This window comes from Helianthus annuus, chromosome 8 (assembly GCF_002127325.2).
Source record: "Helianthus annuus cultivar XRQ/B chromosome 8, HanXRQr2.0-SUNRISE, whole genome shotgun sequence".
In the NCBI taxonomy this organism is placed as follows: domain Eukaryota; kingdom Viridiplantae; phylum Streptophyta; class Magnoliopsida; order Asterales; family Asteraceae; genus Helianthus; species Helianthus annuus.
Genome location: NC_035440.2, coordinates 20,080,737 through 20,103,800, shown reverse-complemented (window position 1 = coordinate 20,103,800; position 23,064 = coordinate 20,080,737). Strand labels below are relative to the sequence as shown.

The 23,064-nt window shown below is 35.1% G+C and overlaps 1 protein-coding gene, 1 long non-coding RNA gene and 1 other non-coding gene across 8 annotated transcripts; all 3 read right to left on the bottom strand.

Annotated features, from left to right (window-relative positions):
* Positions 1-369: 369 nt before the first annotated feature.
* Positions 370-2,521, bottom strand: LOC110872281. Of its 6 annotated transcripts, XR_004864792.1 has the most exons (6): positions 2,071-2,521; positions 1,886-1,930; positions 1,545-1,654; positions 1,074-1,458; positions 897-986; positions 370-823 (listed from the first exon to the last, which is right to left on the bottom strand). It is a non-coding gene; the product is annotated as an uncharacterized LOC110872281 (long non-coding RNA). The 6 variants fall into 6 exon arrangements; XR_002554351.2 differs by having other exon boundaries at positions 897-1,458; XR_002554354.2 differs by having other exon boundaries at positions 370-986.
* LOC118481617 lies at positions 886-960 on the bottom strand. Its single transcript, XR_004865826.1, has one exon. It is a non-coding gene; the product is annotated as a small nucleolar RNA snoR14 (small nucleolar RNA).
* Positions 2,522-3,707: 1,186 nt separating the features above from the next.
* LOC110872283 lies at positions 3,708-11,567 on the bottom strand. Its single transcript, XM_035976488.1, has 8 exons — positions 11,235-11,567; positions 8,157-11,073; positions 7,908-8,066; positions 7,639-7,818; positions 7,351-7,545; positions 6,268-6,366; positions 5,566-6,153; positions 3,708-4,303 (listed from the first exon to the last, which is right to left on the bottom strand). The coding sequence occupies exons 2-8, from the start codon at positions 11,052-11,054 to the stop codon at positions 3,962-3,964; spliced, it is 4,461 nt and encodes a 1,486-aa protein (XP_035832381.1). The 5' UTR covers positions 11,055-11,073; positions 11,235-11,567; the 3' UTR covers positions 3,708-3,961.
* Between the last annotated feature and the right edge of the window lie 11,497 nt (positions 11,568-23,064).

Here is a 23,064-nt window from a genome sequence, read left to right as displayed (position 1 = left end):
AAACTGAAACCACAAGGACCCAAATGCAAAAAATTTTAGTTTTGCACTAAAGTAGCAAAAATTAATAAACCTCAGGGACCAAAATGGCACTTTAATTAAATGTTGTTCATCTTGTTCATAATTGTTTTATAGCTTTTCATCCAAGGTCATGATTGTTTTATAGTTGAAAATATCAAATATGCTTTCTTTGGAGATGGAAATTTCTTTTAATCTTGGATTAAATTACTACAAATATCTATGTTCAGAACCCTAACGCCATCTTCAATCTAGCTGAGCTGGTAAGCAAAAATCACTTTAAATTAGGAGACCATAAGAAGATCTTAACTTAAAACCTCTAAAAAGTTGCATTATATATCTGTTACTCCCAAATACTAATATTTAATTTTCATTCCAAAAGTTGAGAATCCCACATTGCTCACCTCACAAAACACAACGCTTTCACACCTCTAGTATATAAACCCAGCTCCTAAAGTCCCTTGGATCCGACAAATCTTATTAAAACCCCAGCAAAGCAAGGTATTTAAAAAAACATTACAGCTACCAAAATTATCTAGCAAAATAGCAACACCAACAAGAACAGAAAACAATTCACCAAATCAGCCTACGTTGAAAATGATGAACAATCTCTATCATTGCTTTGACTTCTTCTACCACATTCGGAAAGGACATCGTTTCGCATACACCACAAACACCATAGAGCAGTGAGAATAATGGCATTGACACCTTTTCTCTTTTTGGATCCTTGAGTGAATCCATGCAAAAGAAGCAGATCTCATAAGCTAAAAGCACAAATCGATCCAATCTTGCACCAAAGAGTGACAACCTGCCATAACGAAAAACACAAATCGATTTCAAATAGTAATGAATGAAATAAGTAAAAGTTAAGTGATCAGAACCTGTCAGGATTCAATGAGAATTTGTCAGTGGATCGACAAACCATTGAATTCTATTGTCACTCAATTGATCTTCTTTCTCATCTGATGTACCTGTTGTACAACTACCAAGTTCACATCAGAAGGAATTACAAAGTCCTTCCCGGGTCACCGGTTTATAATTTGAAACACACTGAGCACCTTGATAGATGTGTTGACCAACTTAATATGCTGCAAATTGAGAGCCATATGTGGTAGTTGCTACACTAATATACACAAATGCAAACAAATATTACATTTTAAGAACCTACATCACAAGTATAACGTATGGTTGGAATCCGTTGGATCAAACTGAAAACAGATTTGACTAAAACAATGGTGAGCAAACCATATATTTTCTTTTTCGTGATTTAATTGTGTAAATAATGCTATAAACCATCAAACACACATAGAGGGGGCCACAGAACAAGACATATGGAAAGAATTTCAGATGGATCTCTTGTATTATAGACGCATACCTGGACAAGTTCTTTAGGCAATCTAGAGGCTCCATGATTCCATTCTTTCAAGCCAATTCATAGAGGATCTAGTCAAAAGCAAAAAAAAAAAAAAAAAAACAAGAGTTACAAAAAGTAACTTCAGTGTGAATGTGATGATAAATCCTCTACTGACCTTTAGCAAATCAAGCAGAAGCTTTAGCCCGCTTGCAAAGTACTTCCATGAACATTACCGATAAACATTGCCAGAGCATCAATACCTGTCTCATCAATGAATTCTTGAGCCTGCAATTCATATGAAGTAAGATTAAATAAGCTCCTGTAGTAAAACACTACATTGAACCCTGACAAGAATATAAAAATACATAACTATGAAGCTAGTAATTTGTCGCATGTTTAAGCAATCTCACAAATAAAAAAAAAACATCAGATTAGTCCATCTCCCCTTTATGTGACTCTAAAAATATATACAATACATATATATTTGGGCAATAAGTTCTTGTTATAGAAGAGTACCTTCAAAGTCGACACAACCCTAACAATGTGTGAAGCCAAGCCAACCTGCATATTAAAGGAAGAAACCCAAACAGGAGATATTAACAACAATAACGAAAACTAAACCCACTTTAAGCTTCGAAATCACCACTAAATTCATTTTATCCACACGCGAAAAGCAGAAACAAAAATTAAGCAAATTAAACCTTTAGTACAATGTAAGGAGAAACCATCGGCTGAGATTTCCCTGATGAATCATAGCACATTGGAGGTTTTAGGGTTTTGGGTGAACTAAAGTTGAAAAATAAAACCCTAAATTTCCAGTAGAGGGAGAGGTGGGGATGGTGATGAGGGAGCGAAAAGTGATTCTCCACCCATTTGGGTATCTATTAGAAAATATGATAAGAACCCTTCCATGTCAAACAGAGAAGGCGATGTGAAATCTTGCACCACAAACTCCTGCGATCAATGAAGAGTAACGAGAGAGGGTAAGACAGAATGACATTCGATTATCTGAATTTGAGATAGAGAACCAAGAAAGAGAAGGGCGTGTTTGAATTTTGAATTGGGATTAGGGTTTTCAAAGATGTGTTTGAAGCGGGAGGATCCAACAAAGATAAGGGTGTGTTTGAATTTTGAATTGGGAATTTCGAAGTGTTTGAAACGTGAGGATTCAAAGCTATGTTTAAATTAAATTTTGATGTTTTAAGTAACGCATTATATTATATATTTTTATATTTTAATTCGCACGTCAATATTGATTAAGACAAATACCCAAACGTCGACAAAAATAAGCATATCGATACCTTCCGATATTTGTATAACGTCATAGTTTAAAAGATATGAAAAGAATACATAAAAGAAATATAGTAGAGGGGAAAGTGTAAGTAGAACCTAATTATCCATAATTTTGTTAAAATTAGGTATTTTAAATGTAATAAGATGAGGGGCTAAAAGATAATTAGTGTTTAAAAGACAAATTTACCTTCATTTTAGAGCTTTATTCATAAATTAAGAGGCAAAAAGTTCATATACTTTGTGTATCTAAAAATGCTCATCCCGCATACATTACAATATAGTATAGATTAGTTGTTATTTTCTTCTTTAATTACTTGTCCATTAAAGCATTATCGACTTGTACTTTTTAATGATGCGTCGATATTGAACAAAACAACTACCGAAACGTCGACAAAAATGTGTAGGTCATCATGATATCTTTGGATTTTTTTTAAACAGTATAGTTTATAAGATATGTCAAGAATGCATAAAAAAATATAAGTTTGTTGTGGATGGGTGAATTGTAACTAATTATCTATAATTTTGTTAAAACCTCAGGGATTTAAGTGTAATAAGTTTAGGGGCTAAAAAATAAATAGTATTTAAAAGACCAAACTACCCTCATTTTAGGGGTCTTTTTATAAATAAAGAAGGGAAAAGTTCTTATTTTTTGGGTATCTTAAAATACCCCTCACTCATGCATTATAATATAGTATAGATAAAGGGGTTCATCCCCCACCCCCTAGGTCCATCCCCTCCAAGCCACTCCTACGTGGCGGCTCATCCCCTCCAAGCCCATCCTCTCCATACCCTTTAGTCTAACCACCATACCCAAAACCTCAAAGCACTAGTGTTTACTGTACAATTAGTGGTTGAGAGGTGTATGTGTAGATGCTCAACTAACTTAGTTAAATCGGTTATGTTGTGCTTTGTGTACCAAGTTGTTAAGCATTTACACACATACCCCTTAAACTACTAACAATTCCAATTAGACCCCTCACTCAATTGTACCTTAAAAATTAGGTCCTCAACACACTAGTTCAAAAGCAAAATGAATAAAAACATATACAGGCATAGGCATGATTATCAATATACTAAAAAGGTTCTTCTCTTGTAACTTCCAGCTTAACCATACCATATTACAAACTACTGAAAACTGTTTATAAAACAAACTAAAAGCCCAGACCTTATTAGAACTCTTTAACGCATATATCTATAGGTGATTTAGAAACCGAAACTCGATCAAGTTTCCACCGAAAAAAAAAAAAAAAAAAAACTTCTCTATATTTTTAGAAGCAAACGAGCGGGCGGGATTCAGATTCAGTACGCGATAGTGAACCTGGAGGACTTGAAGTCGTAAAAAAGACCGAAGTTAGCCAACAGAAACACAAAAAGGACACCAAGAACACCAACAACACCAAGAGCCAATCGTCCCAATTGTTGCCACCGCCTCTTGTTTTTGTTTATAAGCGGCGGAGGGACGGGCTTTGGTTTTAGCTGCTTTGAGAAGAAATGAGCTGGCGGTTTTTGAGATTTTTTCTTGTTAGCGACGGTTTCAATCTCTTTAGTTGTAGCCTCGTTTAAACCTTCTGACCCTGCGACTTCTTCCCCATCTCCGCCACCTGCCTTCTTTTCCTTCTTTCTTAATCGCTTCTCTCTCTCCTGCACAAAATCACATCATTGTCATTATAGTTGACATCATACTAATGTTTAATGAGATTTACAACAAGTGTCGCATGATTTATAATCACATACATGTATCTAGTTAGTATCTGGTTTATAAAAGATTAGAAAACTTATCTAACAAATTTATTAAATATGCATTATCTAATAATAAGCCGTCCATTTAGTTGAGAGTGATCTGGGCTGTGTTCTATCTTTATACGGTCAAACGAATAAAATTAAATATAAAGCGTAAAAGGAAACCGGGAACAATGCACAGTTTCCTGACCCGTTTAGCCTCGCCTTACATTCAGTTTTAAGTTATGTAAAAATGGATCTGACCCATGACCCAACAAATTAAATAGATGGATCATGACCATCTAAACCCATTCAGTTTTCCTATTTTCCTATTTTGTTTTTTCTTCTATATTTAAAAAACGTTGTTTAGATATGAAAAGAAAAAAATTAATAAGTATATCTTTACCAAATTACATGACATAAAAGTAACTTGTTTTTAGATATTTTCCATTACAAAATCAATGGTATGTAAAGCTGGAGTGGCGTACCAAACCAACCAAACTTGTAAGACGTAATATTTTATTATTTATAAAAAAAGTATGTCCATCATTTCACTACTAATTGTCCTTACACGTACGCCCAACAGAATCTTTTGCTATCGTCTAAGCAGTTAATGCAGTAAAAAATCGGATATCAGTCAATGACCGATATTTGAGATATAGGTTATCGCGGTGGGATATCGGTGATCATGTAGAATTTATATATATATATAGCAATTTAACACTAACCTTTTGTGATTTGCAAAACACTAACAATTGTAGCAAGTAGGAACTGACTAAGACTTAAAACACTAACAATTAAGACTTAATACACTAATAGCAACAATAAGAAGAAAGATGAATGGTAAAACTAAGAAGAAAGGTACTGATCTTGGGAAAATCGGTGATATATTGGTCAAATATCGGTCAATGTCACTGATAATATCATTACCGATATCCTCACCGATATTTGACACCGACATTTACATGGGGACCGATAACCGACATATCGGTGATATATCACCGATTTAACTGCATAGGCCTAGCATAGACCTTAGTCCTTCAATGACCGAGTAGATATGATTATTACACGACAAAAAAAAAAAAACATAAATGACCTACTACAATGCAACTTACGTATATCGAGCAAATCAGAAAATACCAAAAAAAGAAAGAAAACAAGATTGGTTAAAACTTAAAACGCACCTTCTCTTTTTGCTCAGCTTCCTTGCGGGCCCGGAGCTCAGCCCTTTGTTGGGCCTTCTCAGCATTTCGTTTCTTCCTCTCGATTGCCTCAATTGCCTTAGCCTTCTCCTCCAGGCGCCGTTGCTCTTTGAGTTTGGCAGCAATCTCTTCCTCAGCCTTCCTCGCCAGCTCAATCTCCTCTTTTGTCGGTATATTCTCCACCAGATCAGCAACCACAGCCAACTCAGCCTCTTTTGCGACGTCACCACTTCCCAAGTTCGTCGGTTTTGCAACACCTTTGTTTTTCAGTTCCTGGTTCTTTTGGCCCGATACCTTCTCGATAGACTTACCGGTATCATGATTATCTTCGTTCTTACTTTCGACAAATGAAACATCCTTTCCTTGTTCAACAGGTAAAACCACCGACATGTGTTTAACTTCACCTGGAATAGAATTGACATTACTGGAAAGCACAGGCGCCACATCATCAGGAACAAGTGGGGGCCCATCAGACACCCTTTGTCGCCTGCTTGCATTCGCATTGCACCTACTGACGTATTCTTGCCGGAACTCGTCATTGTTGTTCCATTGCTCCATAAATGTCTCCACCTACAACAAATGACGTGTGAATCAAAAATATTATATATATGCTTACGTATGTAGCCCTATATTAAGCTACCAGTGTATGGCCATAAACAACAAAAACAATTATAATTAGATAACCTGATTTGCACATAAACGATGAAGTGCATCTTTATCTCCTTTTGATAAAAAAGTCTTTGCTGTTGTGACATCTTCCTTAAACTGGCGGAAATTTTTGTTCTGCAAGTATAAGAAGCCGTAGTTTATCATCACAATTACATGCATTTAATAAGAAATTTTATATGTATAATGCGTAATCAATTTGTCGGTTGCGTGTGAGAGCAGCATTCATAATTTGTCACTTCTGATTGCAGGTTAATAAAAATTAAAAATGTATCGAAATCATACATGCTAATAATCACTATATGAGAAAATCTACATTCCATATTAAATGTACAATGAGTAATCAATTTGCCGGTTGCGTGTGTGACCAGCATTCATAATTGGTCACTTCTCTGATTGCACTTTAATAAAATAAAAAATGTATTAAATCATACATGCTCATAATCATTATTTGACTGATTGCAGTTTAATAAAAATAAAAAAAAAAATGTAATAAATCATACATGCTCATAATCATTATTTGAGAGAAGCTACATTGCATATTTAACGTACAAAGAATAATCAACGAATCCTACATTACAACTGATTGTAGTCGACTACATTTGATCTAGTCCTCATTAACATCATCCTTACAAATGTTTATGTGGCGTTTGGTTTGCATACTGGTCAGTTTTATGGTTGAATGATTAAATACATGTTTGCATAAGATAGTATGTTTTACTTATATAATGTGCACCTGTTTAATTATGGTTGCTTAGTTACCATATTAGAACGTCAACTCATAGCCGTTATATTAGTATAACTCCACAAGCATAGAGCATTAAGCAAGTATGTGAGTAAAAAAATCACTAAATGTGGTATCTAAGAAGGCACAAATTCACAATCCATTGCATAATACGAGTACGAAATGCTTTTCACAAACAAGTCGGATGAGGCGCACAACATTACAGAGCTTTAAGCCACAGATAATGTGATTATTCAAAATGCTAAAACAGTAAAACTATGTATAGATGATTGCCATGAATGTCCCCACATGGCTACAAAGTTAAAATATATTCTTGTTCACTACAGATTTAATTAATGCAAAAAGTCACAACAAACCTTGTCATATGATAGTTTCTTCAAACTATTTAAATCAGCATATGCTTTTTGGCGAACAACATCTGCAACTCTGAGTTGACGTTTCAGGTCTCTTTCCTCATAAGTTGTCTCCTCGTATTTTATAGCAAGTTGTTCGATAACCGCTTCAAATTTTGAAACCTCACGTTTCAAGGACTCCAGTTCCTTCCTTAGAGTCTGTATATAACAAAAACTCAAATCAACTTCATTTTAATAAAAAAATATTTAAAAATGTTGAGTAACAGAAAAATATAAAGAAATGCCCCCTACCTTCATACGTTCCTCATTCTGATCTTTTGTGTCTATAGCATGTCGAATTTCCTCGGGGGTACCCATATTTGAGGCTAGCTGATCTCTAAGAGACTTGAGCTGCTTAATCTCACGAATGAACTCTTTCTCATCCGTTAAACGAATCGTTTCATGCTGTATCATATACTCCACACCGAAAATCTGCTTCAAGAACAAACACTCAAAACACTATTTTAGAATATGCTGCAATCTATGATCAAAACAGTTGCTTTCATTTAAAAGAATCATACCCTTGCATCAATATCTTCAACAGACATTGCATTCTTCCACCTGTTGATGATAGCCTGAACAGAGTCTATTTCCTGTCTCTTTGCTTTAACTGCCCGCCTTGCTGCAATCTCATCCCTTTTTACAAGATCATATTCGTCGTTAAAGGCCATCAACATGTCCTGTAAAAGAAAACCTCAATAAAATAGCATTAATCATACCAAGTATCTATAACAAAATGTGTGAAAAATCATATCAGATTTCTTTCTCACCCTTTTTTTTAAAAGCTTAACTCGGATTGATTCTCGAATGCCTGTCTTCTCCTCAACTACCTCCAGTGCACTTCTAATCTGATCCCTGAAATTTTCATCCTCGAATCTGGGAATCTTTACCAAGAAGTTATATTCTAAAACCTCAACTTCTTCATCATGTACATCAATAGCATCAGTTTGAATGCCATTCATGTCTACTACTTCTTCATTCTGTATACTAAGTGTTGTCCCATGAAGCCCAATTGAACCAAACTCAATCACGGCTCCATGGTTCACAAGTGTATCAGAAAAACTTAATGTCGACCGATCTCCAACTGAGGGATCATTAACTTCAGACTCTTTTTCTTCATCAGGGAAATCGGCATTTTTTATCTCGTTTTCACAATCCATATCTTCAGCAGAGCTATTCCCTGGAACGATATTTTGTACAAGTTCAACATGAGCATCTTTAACTTCGTTTTCTTTTTCTTCATTGTCAGAGACAACAACATTTTCGACCGGAGTTCCACAATCCATACGTTCAGGAGATATGATCTCTGTAACCGGATGAGGTACATCTTCAGCATCCTTAACTTCACTTTCTTTTTCATCATCATCATCAGAGACATCAACATTTTCAATCTCAGTTCCACAGTCCACACCTTCAGCAGATCGGTTCTCTGTACCCAAATGAGATTCAGTTTCAATCTTTTGCTCAACTACTGTCAAGTCATCCACTTCCTCAGGCAACACAAGACCAGAATCTGGATTCTCTTCTGATTCTACGCCTGACCGACTTTCTGTTCCTTCAGCTTTCTTGGTCTCAGCTTTTATCACGCTGCAGACGTGATTTGGTTCAACTTCTACATTGACCTCTGAGGGAATAGCGAATAACTCCTGATGATCTTCTGACTTTTCTTCTAACTGCACAACAACTGTATTAGATTCTACTTTCTCGGTATGCTTAGCACTAGGTTCTAGCTCATCAAACGATATTGGACATTCTTGGTTGTTAACTAAATTGCCAACGGAATCGGACCCATCAACTGACACTTTACATTCTTGTCCCTTGATTGGGCCTCCACAAGATTCTGGCTCATCAGCTGTAAGTTGACTTCCCAAATCTTCATATGGCTTACCAGACACATCAACTGTCAAATCAGACGGCTTAATAGCAGACTCTAACCCAGAACCAGTCACTTGAGAGCTTTTTACGCTGTACAGAGTTGACTCAGTAAGCTCCGAACCAGTATCATCCATGTCTTCGGTGCTCTTAACATCTTGAGCAATGATACCATTACACACCAGGACCACAGGAGAGTCAACAGCCGATCCATTCTCAGCATTCACATCTTCAGCGCTGTTAACATCCACCTCTTGCTCTCCTGAGACGTTGTCAAGATGACCATTAACATCCTGAGCAATAACACCATTACACACCAGGACCACAGGAGAGTCAACAACCGATCCATTCTCGACATTCACATCTTCAGCGCTCTTAACATCCACCTCTTGCTCCTCTGAGACCTCATCAAGATGACCATTAACATCCTGAGCAATAATACCATTACACACTAGGACCACAGGAGAGTCAATAGCCGATCCATTCTCGACATTCACATCTTCAACACTCGTAACATCCACCTCTTGCTCCCCTGCGACGTTGTCAAGATGACCATTAACATCCTGAGCAATAACACCGTTACACACCAGGACCACAGGAGAGTCAACAGCCGATCCATTCTCGACATCCACTTCTTCAGCGCTGTTAACATCCACCTCTTGCTCCCCTGAGATGTTGTCAAGATGACCATTAACATCCTGATAAATAATACCATTACACACCAGGACCACAGGAGAGTCAACAGCCGATCCATTCTCGACATTCACATCCTCAGCGCTCGTAACATCCACCTCTTGCTCTCCTGAGACGTTGTCAAGATGACCATTAACATCCTGAGCAATAACACCATTACACACCAGGACCACAGGAGAGTCAACAACCGATCCATTCTCGACAGTCACATCTTCAGCGCTGTTAACATCCACCTCTTGCTCCGCTGAGATGTTGTCAAGATGACCATTAACATCCTGAGCAATAATACCATTACACACCAGGACCACAGGAGAGTCAACAGCCGACCCATTCTCGACATTCACGTCTTCAGCGCTCATAACATCCACCTCTTGCTCTCCTGAGACGTTGTCAAGATGACCATGATCATCCTGAGCAATAACACCATTACACACCAGGACCACAGGAGAGTCAACAGCCGATCCATTCTCGATATTCACATCTTCAGCACTCGTAACATCCACCTCTTGCTCCCCTGAGACCTCGTCAAGATGACCATTAACATCCTGAGCAATGATACCGTTACACACCAGGACCACAGGAGAGTCAACAGTCAATCCATTCTCGACATTCACATCTTCAGCGCTCGTAACATCCACCTCTTGCTCTCCTGAGACGTTGTCAAGATGACCATTAACATCCTGAGCAATAATACCGTTACACACCAGGACCACAGGAGAGTCAACAACCGATCCATTCTCGACATTCTCATCATCTTCAACAGCTTTTACCTCTTCAACACTTACTGTCACGGGCCTGTTAACAACGCCATTAGTCACCGACACCAACGGATCAACAGTCAACCCCTCCTCCTCAACACCTAACCCTTCCTTCTTAAACTGCTCTACTTCACCATCAACATTAACACCACCTGCATCACTAAACTCACCAGCACTCACCTCGACACTCCCGTTCACAAACACACATGCGGAACCACCGTTGCCATTACAATTACAATTACCATTTCCACCGACATTACAATCAACAGTACCACCGCCTGCATTCACACCAGAACCACACTTCTCCTGAATCTCTGCTTTACAAACAACCTCACCAGCCGTCATCTCGAAACGATCGCGAATCCTAACAATTCAAATTACACAATCAAACATCACGAAAACCACCATTTCAATCACAATTCACAACATTAACAAGTTCACAACTACAATTCAAGCATATAAAACTACAATTCTGCAAAACGAACAAAAACAATGCACAACCCGTATGATCCGAATCGTACTCACCTGTAACAGATTCGAATCCGGATTCGGTATGATCCAGATGCGAAAAATCAAATCGAACATAAACCGAATTAGAATCTACCGGATCAAATCGTTGTACGGCACTATAACAAAACCTAAACTGCTTTTAACGGCTAAATTAGGGTTTATGAGAATGCAGAATTATTCGAAACAGCAGAGAGGTCAATGGAGAGGAGAAAATCGGGGCGGGAGATCTCTCTCACTCTAGATTTTCTCTCTCTAGAATTTCACACACACATACACACTCTCTCTCTAGATTTTCTCTCACTAGAATTTCACACACACTCGCAGTTGCTGAAACGGAACAGCTGGCGGGGAAAAAGGAAAAACTTTTTTTCTTATTTATGATAAAAAAATATTAAATTCAACTGTTTTTTTTTGTATTAATATTTTTTTGTAGTTATGAAAACCATCCTTTGAAAAATGTTGTTAGGCAGTTTTAGTCCCTGGATTTTTTGCTATTTTTTGTTTATACTTCATGAGCACATAACTAGAAGTCTAGAACGAATAATGGTTATTAGTAGTCATATGTGTGTCATTCACGTTATGTTGTTGTCAAGTTTCTTGTAAAGGGAAAAGAAAGTGTTATTTTTTAAGACTTGCAACTAGTTTAGAAAAAGGGAAAATTATGTTTTTATTGATCCGATTTCTACTATTAGTGACGAAAAATTTTAAATAAGTTGTTGGTCATGAGAAAAGTTAAATTAATTTTATGAAAAAAGACCTGATAGTCATTTTTTTTTTTTTTAGTTTTTTGATACACTAGAAAAACAACATGTTCAGCTTATTATCACGATAATTGATATTTGATAAGCAGTTAAGCACTAAGACCATTTACATTGGAATCTTTATATCTATCACTTCTTTATAATATAGAGGAAAAAATTAGAGAACACGACTAAAACACTACTACATTGGATTCTCTATAATAAAGAATATTTTAGAGAAAAATAAAGTACACCTCTATATTTAGAGGCTATATAACACCTCTAAATTTTAGTGTATAAGAAAGAGATAGAAAATAAAATAAGTGTTTGTGAGTATGTTAGAGATAGAGATCGAAAGCTGGATGTGGTAGGTTTTTGAAAAACAAACAAAATTTAAAGTAAAAGTTGTTTTTTAATTAAATTATATAGGTGCAAATAAAGACTCAAATGTGAATGCTCTAAGGAGTGTAAGGTCGTAAGGTCTAATATATAACTTGATTTTACAACACCTAATTTATGTTATTTGCATTAGAATTTAGAAAATTGTTTTAAACTTTACTATAAATTAAAAAAGAATGGTTTTTTGTTAATATCACTATGTGTTTTTTTATCTTAAAGTATACAGAAGTTTGTTTGATATTGTGTACAGGATGAAAATGAAATAACGTGTTAGAACAATGAACTTATGAAAGTGGCTTGTGAGTGAAGGGTGCAATGTGTAAGAATCACAAAACTTGAATGAAACAAATATTCTTTGTTTCTATAGGAGGTACATTCCATAAAAGGATTAATATAATTTGTGTAGTTATGATAGAATAACATTTACACCAAAAACGTATAACTCCAAAGGCTATGAATTATTTTAAACTAATAATAATAATAGTAATATTGTTATTGAGTAGTTATGTATAATTTAACGTTAAGTATTAATTAACAATTCTTTTAAGTTTTAAATTAACTTGAAAGAAAAAACCTACAAACATTTTAAGATAATAAGTATATATACTAATTACTAAAAACAGTTGCTTTAGTATTAGCATTAAACTCTTTTAACTGATTTAAATTACATGTGTGTGTGAATCGTTATAGTATTATTAATATCTTTTTAGGAATAGAACTTATATTAAAGTAAATATAGAACTTAATGTTTTACAAAACACAAATTAATAATGTCAACAAAGGCAAGTTGATGCATTTAGAGATATTAATTGGTACTTGATTTGCCATATAATTAACAAGAATCTTTCAACTATTAATTTTGTTTTAATTTCATTGTAAATTTAGGTATGTAAAATATTTTACAATTTGCTAATATTTTACCATCTATTTTGTACTTACATGTAGTCATTTATGTAGTTTTTACCTATCAAAACTACCAATGTTAATGATATTGAAGAGAATGTGTAATTATATATTTTGTATACTTTTGTTTTAAGTGTGTAACAGTTATATAATTAATTAAAGAGGGTTATAAATGTATACAAGTATAATAGGTGGTTAAGAATAAAGCTTTTAAATTTTAGTAATAAAATTAGTGTGTTGTCAAAATACTTAATATCAAGAACAAAAAATCAACTTCTCATTCAAAATCAAAAGTTATTGAGCAAAGATAATAAATTGGATGAAAAGGTAAAAAAAATAATAATCATATTTAGAAACGAGTCAAAAAAAAAAAAAAAAAAAGATGATAAATTGGATGAAAAGGTAAAAATATATTTAGAAACGTGTCAAAGAAAATAATTTACTTATTTAGATATTATATGATTTAAATTATAAATACCAAAAAAAAAGTAAGTAATAACTAAATACTGAAGACAGCTGCAACCATCAAAAAGGATAAGCACTTTAAGCAGGAGCATACTACAAGCAATGTATTATAAAACAATATAATTAAAGTAATGGTTTATAACGTAGAAAAAATGTCACTTAATATCATTTGAATATTATGAATTTTTATTTTTTTAATTTAGTTATTTGTAACATAATAAGTTTATCATTAACTATAAAAAATATTCTATTCATCACCATTTATGGCTTAACGTAGATTATATTTAAAGTAAGAAATCATTAATTAAATCAGCAAAACAATCACAACTAATTTATTTATGATGTACTAATAAATTATTTTCATTTACTTTAAATAAAATAAATATTTAAAAAGTTGATAATAATTAAAATAATATTATTTATACACATTTCTATATTATTCCTTGTATTTGAAAGTTAACATTTTTTTCTAATTTAGCTTTCAAACTATTAATCCTACAACTCGAATTATGATTCAATGATACATTAAGGGTCCTAATATTAATATATGGCAAAAACTTATTTACACATGGTGTATACGGGCCGTATACAGTTATACGGCCCGTGACTTTGTCAGTTTTTTTCATTCCATACGGGCCGTATAACTGTATACGGCCCGTATACACCATGTGTAAAGAATTTGTCTAGTCGTATACAATAAATACGAATAATGTATACGGGTCGTATAACTGTATACCCACGGCATCAGAGATTCCATGCGTATACGTGTCGTATGACTGTAATAAAAAGGAAGGGTGAGGCATTTGATGAGAGTTGTAAGGAGAAGCGTTTTAATCACTTGTTTTCAACGGGGATGTAATGCAATGATTCTGCTAGTGGTCGGGCTTCCAATGCTTACACAGGGTGATAAACAACGCTGATATGAACCCAAACCAACTGCTTTGTCTTGAGTCGTCGGGAAAACTTTTCCTCAGGGGAGGGTGAGTAGTCTGAGTCCATTATGGTTCGTGAATGTTTCGAATCATCATAGAAGACGTGTCGGGTTCTGCTATAAGAGTATAAGGATTTTGTTGGTTTGTTTCCAAGTAGGGTTTAGAATGTTTGAAGTATTCTTGGTTCAATACCAACTCTTCTGAAAGACAAGAATACAACGTTCATGTATCACAAGGAATGACCGATCTAAGGCAGAGAACCTGATTTAGATACACAAATTCATCACTGGTTTCTATAGCACAAGCACATACACAGTTTGTGTAGAGATCTTTACGTACAAATTTGCATTATCCTTACGGTTACAAATGAAGTATTAAAAGATGTTAGTTTCTTGACAATATGGTTTCTCGACAAATGAAGTATTATCTGTCCTTGCTGCCTCTTCGGTTGATAAAAGACATAGGATGGTTTCTAATACAGGCTCTTTGTCAGTTGTGGTTGATTTATAGCAGGAGGTTATGAAACGAATATATGTTTATGCGAATTCACAACATCCTTGCTTTATTCTCTTTAATCTATTAGAACGATCCTTGTTTTGTCACGTACATGCGTTTAATTCCCAACATCATCTGTTCATCATTGTTCTTGAAGATGAAGATGAAGATGAAGAAACGAGGGTTTATTCTCATTAATCTATTAGAACGATCCTGACTTGAATTTGTGGATTTCGGTTGGGTCAGAAAAACTTAACAAGAGAATCAACTAAAAAAGTACAATTGATTACTCGGTCGAATAACCGGTCCGTTAAAGTTGAGCTTCCTGATGCAACTTTCACAGTGGTACCAATGTCCTACTACTACAATCCTTCCAACGCCTGATTCCAATACAACCCTCGATATTGATGAGTGAAAGAGTTAACATTCTGATTCAGATTCAGGAAGCAGATATTTATTAGTGTTTGAGAAACTAACAAGGTAAACCTGAATTTTCAAAATTTTAGAAACTTACTTGAACCGTTAGTAATGCTAGATGTCATTTTGGCTGAACCACAACCTATTACCATTTTTTACCTTGCGTATACGGGTCGTATACCGTTTATACGGCCGTATACGACTGGTAAAAAATATTTTTACCGATCGTATACTATGTATACGATGATTGTATACGGGTCGTATATTGTTATACGACCCGTATACTATGGGTAAAAAAATGGTAAAAATTGGTTTATTCTCTTTAATCTATTAGAATGATCCTTGTCTTGAGAACCTAATTCTGATTTAAACAACGGAATTTGTGGATCAACAGAAATAACTGAAAATAACTCGCCATTCTCTTGCACCTGTATACGTTGATTGTGGATTTAACTTGCAAAAATTGGGTCAGTCACATGATAGAAGATACATATCGTCCGTTAAAGTTAAGCTACCTGATGCAATTTGCTGGAATTTGTGGATTTCGGTTGGATCAGATCTCGGAAGTACTGAACAACAGAAATAACAGCTTCGGTTTCATCAACCAGTTTTTTTTACAAATCATCTGTTTCCTGAATCTGAAAGTTAACTAGACCCCTCAAGTTGTCATTCATAACAACTAAGCGTCTGGAGAAGAGTATGTTGATATAGGAGAGTTGATGCAATTTTACAAGCATCACCGGTTTCTACAGCACAAGTTCATCACCGGTTTCTACAGCACAAGTTCATCACCGATTTCTACAACACAAGCACATACACAATTTGTTGGAAGAACCCGACACGTTGTTGATACTATTCTTCATAGCCGTATTCCCACTCACAAGTTGTTGATACTGAGCTTCCTGATACATATCGTTCGTAAGAAACTTTTCGTGCACTGAACCTTCAGTTGTGTACTCTTCAATCTTCTTGAGTATTTTTCTAACTTTATGCTTGCATCCACCACAGTGAATATTAACTTTGAGTGAAAGAGTTTGGAAACCGGACGGTAAAAACGATGTAACTGTTGGAATTTGTGGATTTCGGTTGGTTCAGAAACTTAACAAGAGAAGTAACTAAAAAAATACAATTGATTTCTCTTCATGTTACGAAGAATGTTCTAGAAATTGAAGGAAAAGGAAAAGATTTGTTGAAATCAAATTCAACAGAGATAACTTAATACAACCGGTCAAATCACACACTATATAAAGATTACAGAGGTTTTTACCATATGTATACGGGCCGTATACGGTTTATACGGCCGTATACTCTCGGTAAATTTTTTTTTACCGATCGTATACAATGTATACGAACGATGTATACGGGTCGTATATTGTTATACGGCCCATATACTATGGGTAAAAAATGGTAAAAATTGGTTTATTCTCTTTAATCTATTAGAACGATCCTTGTTTTGAGAACCTGATTCTGATTTAAACAATGGAGTTTGTGGATCAACAGAAATAACTGAAAATAACTCGCCATTCTCTTGCACCTGTGTCCGTCACATGATAGAAGACGTGCCGGGTTCTGCTATAAGAGTATAAGGATTTTGTTGGTTTGTTTCCAAGTAGGGTTTAGAATGTTTGAAGTATTCTTGGTTCAATACCAACTCTTCTGAAAGACAAGAATACAACGTTCATGTATCACAAGGAATGACCTAGGGATGAGCATATCGGTATCCGATACCGAACCGATACCGATACCGCCTAATACCGATCCCGAATTTCACCCAAACTAGGTACCGATACCGATACCGAAACATGTCGGTTAGGTATCGGTACGGTACGGTATCGGTATTATACCGTATTTTGAGGGTCGGTATCGGTATAATACCGATACCGTACCGTACCGATACCAAAGACGCCAAAAAGTGGATACCGATCGGGATCGGTACGGGATCGGTATTCGGTGGCATATGCTTATCCCTAGGGATGACCGATCTAAGGCAGAGAACCTGATTTAGATACACAAATTCATCACCGGTTTCTACAGCACAAGCACATACACAATGAAGTGAGATTCTTCAAGTTTGCACATTTTGAGAAAATACTAATGTGTTTGTCAGTTTCATCAACACACAAAGCGACAGCTAAGCGTCTGGAGAAGAGTATGTTGATATAGGAGAGTTGAACCCGACACGTCTTCTGTGATGATTCGAAACATTCCGAATAACTAGCAGAACCCGATCCACTTACATTCGAATAACGTTGAGAATCCACAACGCTTATGGCCAGATTCTTTCCTTCAATCTTGGCAAAATCAATGTCTGCTTGTTTTATTATCACGAAAGTACTGAACAACCGAGATAGTCACAATAACAACAACAGCTTTCCATGATTTGGAGACTGATCGGAATCGAATCAGTGATTTTACTGGAAGCCGTTTGATTATTTCTTATTTTATTATCACGAAAGTACTGAACAACCGAGATAGGCACAATAACAACAATAGCTTTCCAAGATTTAGAGACTGATCGGATCGAATCAGTGATTTTACTGGAAGCCGTTTGATTATTTCTTGTTTTATTATCACGAAAGTACTGAACAACCGAGATAGGCACAATAACAACAATAGCTTTCCATGATTTGGAGACTGATCGGAATCGAATCAGTGATTTTACTGGAAGCCGTTTGATTATTTCCTCTTGGATCTCGAAAGGCACGTTGTCTGACATCTTGATTTTGATTACCAACACACCATATCAATTTCTAGGTAGTTAACAACGCTAATTAGAAAAAAACGTGATTCATATACACAACGGTCTCTTTGCTTCGTCCACTAGAACTATTTGTGTATGCATTCTTTTGGTAGTTAACAACGCTAATTAGAAAAAAATTTGTAAAATTAATCATATCGATTGCTATAACAGGATGGATGTGACACACACAGATAGATAAGCTGTCATAGTTATCAAGACTGTTTGTCGGGTTTCCAATGCTTACACAGGGTGATAAACAACGCTGATACGAACACATGTGTTTCCAAATAGGCTTTGTTCTTGGTTTAATGAAGTTACACGTAACATCTACTTATATTTAGATTTAAACAATGCCCGCCTCAACTGAGATAACGGACATCCATCAAGCTCAAAAAGAAAACTTGTGTTTCCCATAGTCACAAAAGATTGCGGTTTGTATTTCGCATAGCCACCGTTTCCGTAGTAAAAAACGGTTGAGTTTGCACATTCAATCTTCAATACTTCATTAAAATACCACTAGTAGAAGAACCCGACACGTCTTCATGTTACGCAGAATGTTCTAGAAATTGAAGGAAAAGGAAAAGATTTGTTGAAATCGAATTTGACAACTATGACAGCTTATTAAAAGTAGCAATCACCTCCAATCATTTCCTGGTCAAATCACACACTATAAAGTTTAAAGTTATCGTGTGTTGTAGTTTGGAAAGATGACCGAATAGAGATCTGAATAACAAACTGTGAAGAACTTGTTTGTGTCGGGTTCTTCTGCTAGTTACTTGATCAACAGACTGATCGGTAACGTTACTCTACTTGTGCTCCGATTTAAGCGGCGTGTTCCGATCAACGTTGTTTAAAGGTGTTGAAGAGTTTAGAAACCCTAGAATGATGGTGTTTTTACGGGAAAAAACGTGATAATTGAAAAACATCAAGCTATACGGCCCGTAACAGTTATACGGCCCGTATACATTTGGTAAACATAAAAACCTCAGAAATAAATCCATTGAGCCGTATACTTTTTATAAATCGTATACACTTGTATACGGCTCGTATAACTATATACGGGCCGTATATAATAAAATAAAAAAAACATTCTCTACGCATTTTCCTATTCAAAAACATTTTATACGGGCCGTATATTTTGTATACGGCCCATATACACTAGGGATGTGAAAATAAGATCTAGGGGGTGTGTGAATAAGGGGAGCCTACGTTAATGACAAAAAAATAGTGATAAAAATAGTTCTAGAAAGTATAAACACATATACTATTATAGTATTTATTTTATTTTATTTTAGTTATGCATCGACAACATAGTACTATAGACTATAGTAGCACACGCACATAAATTTAGTCATTGTCAAAGATAGGATGCACGTGACTTGCAATGGGTGCAAAACAGCCAAACAAAACCTAAAGCACCAGCTGTGAATGTGATCCTATTTTATGATGATCCAAACTCAACTCTTAGGTAGGTGTCCTTTTTTATTCTAAAAATCCAATTCATAATCTTAGGCTCTTCGGTATGGTGCCGGAGATGACGACGTCGCCGGAGCAAGACCGAGGGGGCGGCGTGGGAGGACGGGCGTCACCAAGGGGGGCCCACATGCTTTGGTCCGTCGCAAACGGCTAAACTCCGACGGGGAGGACGGGACGGAGGGGGACGGAGGGGCGGCGGCGTGGGACGACGGTGGTGATGTGGCGGCGCCGGGGTGGAGGACGGATCCATACCGTCTTATTTATACGATAATAATAATAATAATAATAATAATAATAATAATAATAATAATAATAATAATAATAATAATAATAAGTTTGTAAGCAAATCAATAAAAAATAATACAATATAAATACATACAAATCTATATTACTATATCATACATTTGAGATAAGCCATATGTTAATTTCATCCTACTTTTAAAACGTGTAAGATACATTTGTCCGGTGATTGATACATTATTTTTTGTCGTTTAAAAAAAAGTGCTCAACTGCTTTATGCAATAGTTCTTAATTTGTTCTCATTTATTCTGATTCATACATTATTTAATAAATTTCTTCTAATTAATGCATTATTTAATATGTATTTATGTATATAATAATTTCTATCATATGAGATTTATATTATGGACGAAAGTCGTAAAAGTGATCGAACCTTACGGACGAAAATGACATTTTAGTCATATATATGCTAAATAAATGAAAGTTTGAAAAAGCTAAGATAACACAAAACCGAACCAAGTCCGAATAGATAATTCAACCTTTTCGATTTCAACCTTTTAAAAAGTCCAGACAATTTAATAAACTTTATAAGATTTAGAGTTAATTGCTCGAATGGTCCCTGTGGTTTCACATTTTTTCACGTTTAGTCCACACCTTTTGAAAATAGCAGTTATGTTCCCTATGGTTTGTTACTCGGATAGTCCCTGGGTAGATATCAGTTAGTTTAGAAATAACTGGTATGCTCCCTATGGTTTGTCATTTTGTTACTCGGATAGTCCCCAGAGTAAATGTCAGGGGACTATCCGAGTAACAAAATGACAAACCATAGGGAGCATACCTGCTATTTTCAAAAGGTGGGGACTAAACATGAAAAAATGTTAAACCACATGGACCATCCGGGCAATTAACTGATTTAACTCTAAGATTTAAGAACCTTTCAAAAAGTCCAGACAATTTAATATTTTAATAAACTTTATAAGTTTTAAGAAACTAGAATTCCAGTGTCTACTAACAAACGTAAACAAGAAAGAATTTACAAGAAAGAATGAACAAATGGATGAATGGGTTTATGGGTTATATGTAAACAATAAGAATTTACAAGAAATACGATGTATAACAATAAATGAATGGGTTATATCTTATATTAATATACAAAATATCAAATACAAATATTCTTATCATACAAAATGTACGAATATGGTGAAAAGGTAAAAAAAACACGGTGACATTTTCGTAATTATTTAATCGTAGAGTAATTATAAAAAATACTTTACAAATGATCTTATAAGGTAATTTTGTAAAATGTTCTTGAAAGGTAATTTTGATCTTGTAGGGCAATTCTGTAAAATGTTCTTGTAGGGTAATTTTGATCTTGTAGAGTATCATAATTACTCTACAAATGATCTTGTATGGTAATTTTTATTTTTTAAGATAATTTTGATCTTGTAGTGTAATTTTGTAGAGTATCATAATTACTCTACAAGTGTATCAAAATTACTCTGCAAATTTCAAAATTACCCTACAAGAATATTTTACAAAATTACCCTACAAGATCAAAATTACTTTATAATATCATTTGTAAAGTAATTTTGATAATTACCCTACGAGCAAATAATTATTGAAATGTCACTGGTTTTTTTTTTTTTTTTTTTTTTTTTTTTTTTTTTTTTTTTTGCTTTTTCATGTTTTTCGTACGTTTTGTACGATAAGGGTGTTTGTACGTGAACTTAACTCTATATTAATAATAGAAGTGTATGATTAATAACGCTAGATTAATTAAAACTGATGTCAAACTTGCATATCTAATCGTATTATAAACAGATTAAATCAATCCCCATTTTCAATCTAGAACTTAAGGGGCGTTTGGTTCGCGAAATGTTTTGGAATTATATTTGGAAATGGTATTGGAATTTAAACATTCCACTAGGAATTAAAAATTGTTTGAATTGGAATTTCAATTTTATTCTTGATGTGTTTGGTTGACAAAGGAAATGGAATCTCTCAGCCCGGCTCCCACCATCCTTACCCTATCGCCGACCCAATTGAGTCGAAACAGAGCGTGTCGAATCGGTGCGGATCGAAACGACTTAGGTCGAAGCGGGCAGGTCAAAACGATGCGGTCATCAATGTGTCGGGCCGTGTCGAAATGGTACGGGTTGAAACAGCATGGGTCGATACGGTATAGGTCGCCAACGGGTTGAAACGGTACGGTCAAAAAGTTTAGGTCGGTACGGGTCCAAATGATATGGGTCGAACCGATGCGGGTCGTCAACGGGTCGAAACGATACGATACGGGCCGACACAGTTCGGGTCGAAACGGGTCCAAACAATATGGGTCGAACCGGTGCAGGTCAAAACGACACTGGCCGACACGGTTCGGGTCAAAAGGTACAGATCGAAACGGTATCATGGATGGTGACAGGGTTGCGGATGCGACAACATCAACGGGTCAAAAATTCCAAAGAATTTACTTGAATTCTTTCGCATGTTGGGAGGATTTTGAATTCTTTCGCATGTTAGAAGGATTTTGAATTCCTTTAGTTAAAGAAATTTGAAGAAATTCAAACAAAGTCAATTTTTTTGTCAACCAAACACAAGAAAATTAGAATTAAAATTACAATTCCAATAAATTTTGTGAACGAAAGAAATTAGAGATTGAAATTCATATTTCTAACTCCATTGAATTCTAGTAAATTTAACCAAACCAAACACACCGTATTTATGCACACAAGTAGACTTTTCTATTTATAAAGTTTGGTGTTTTTTTTTTGATGTTTTCAAACCTATTTGCACATTCGAGCTCTTTTTTCTTCTTATGAAATTATGAATACGGAGTACTCGTTTTTTAGATAGAGAATTTAAAGTATTGTAATTAAAAGGATTGAAATCATCGATTGAAATAGCGAATTCAATTTAATTTTTTTCGTTGATTTCCGCAAAATACTTATTCTAGGTACAGCTTAATTTATTAAAACTTATATCATTATGTATTTCGCAAAATACTTATTCTGGGTACAGCTTAATGTCATTAAAACTTA

What these genes read in the sequence shown, in the direction of transcription:
- LOC110872283 (XM_035976488.1), bottom strand. Translation starts at nt 11,054, where the DNA reads ATGACGGCTGGTGAGGTTGTTTGTAAAGCAGAGATTCAGGAGAAGTGT. An exon ending in TTGAAGATATTGATGCAAGG is followed by an intron (nt 7,819 to 7,907) that starts GTATGATTCTTT and finishes TTCTTGAAGCAG; the next exon opens with ATTTTCGGTGTGGAGTATAT. An exon ending in ATCGTTTATGTGCAAATCAG is followed by an intron (nt 6,154 to 6,267) that starts GTTATCTAATTA and finishes CATTTGTTGTAG; the next exon opens with GTGGAGACATTTATGGAGCA.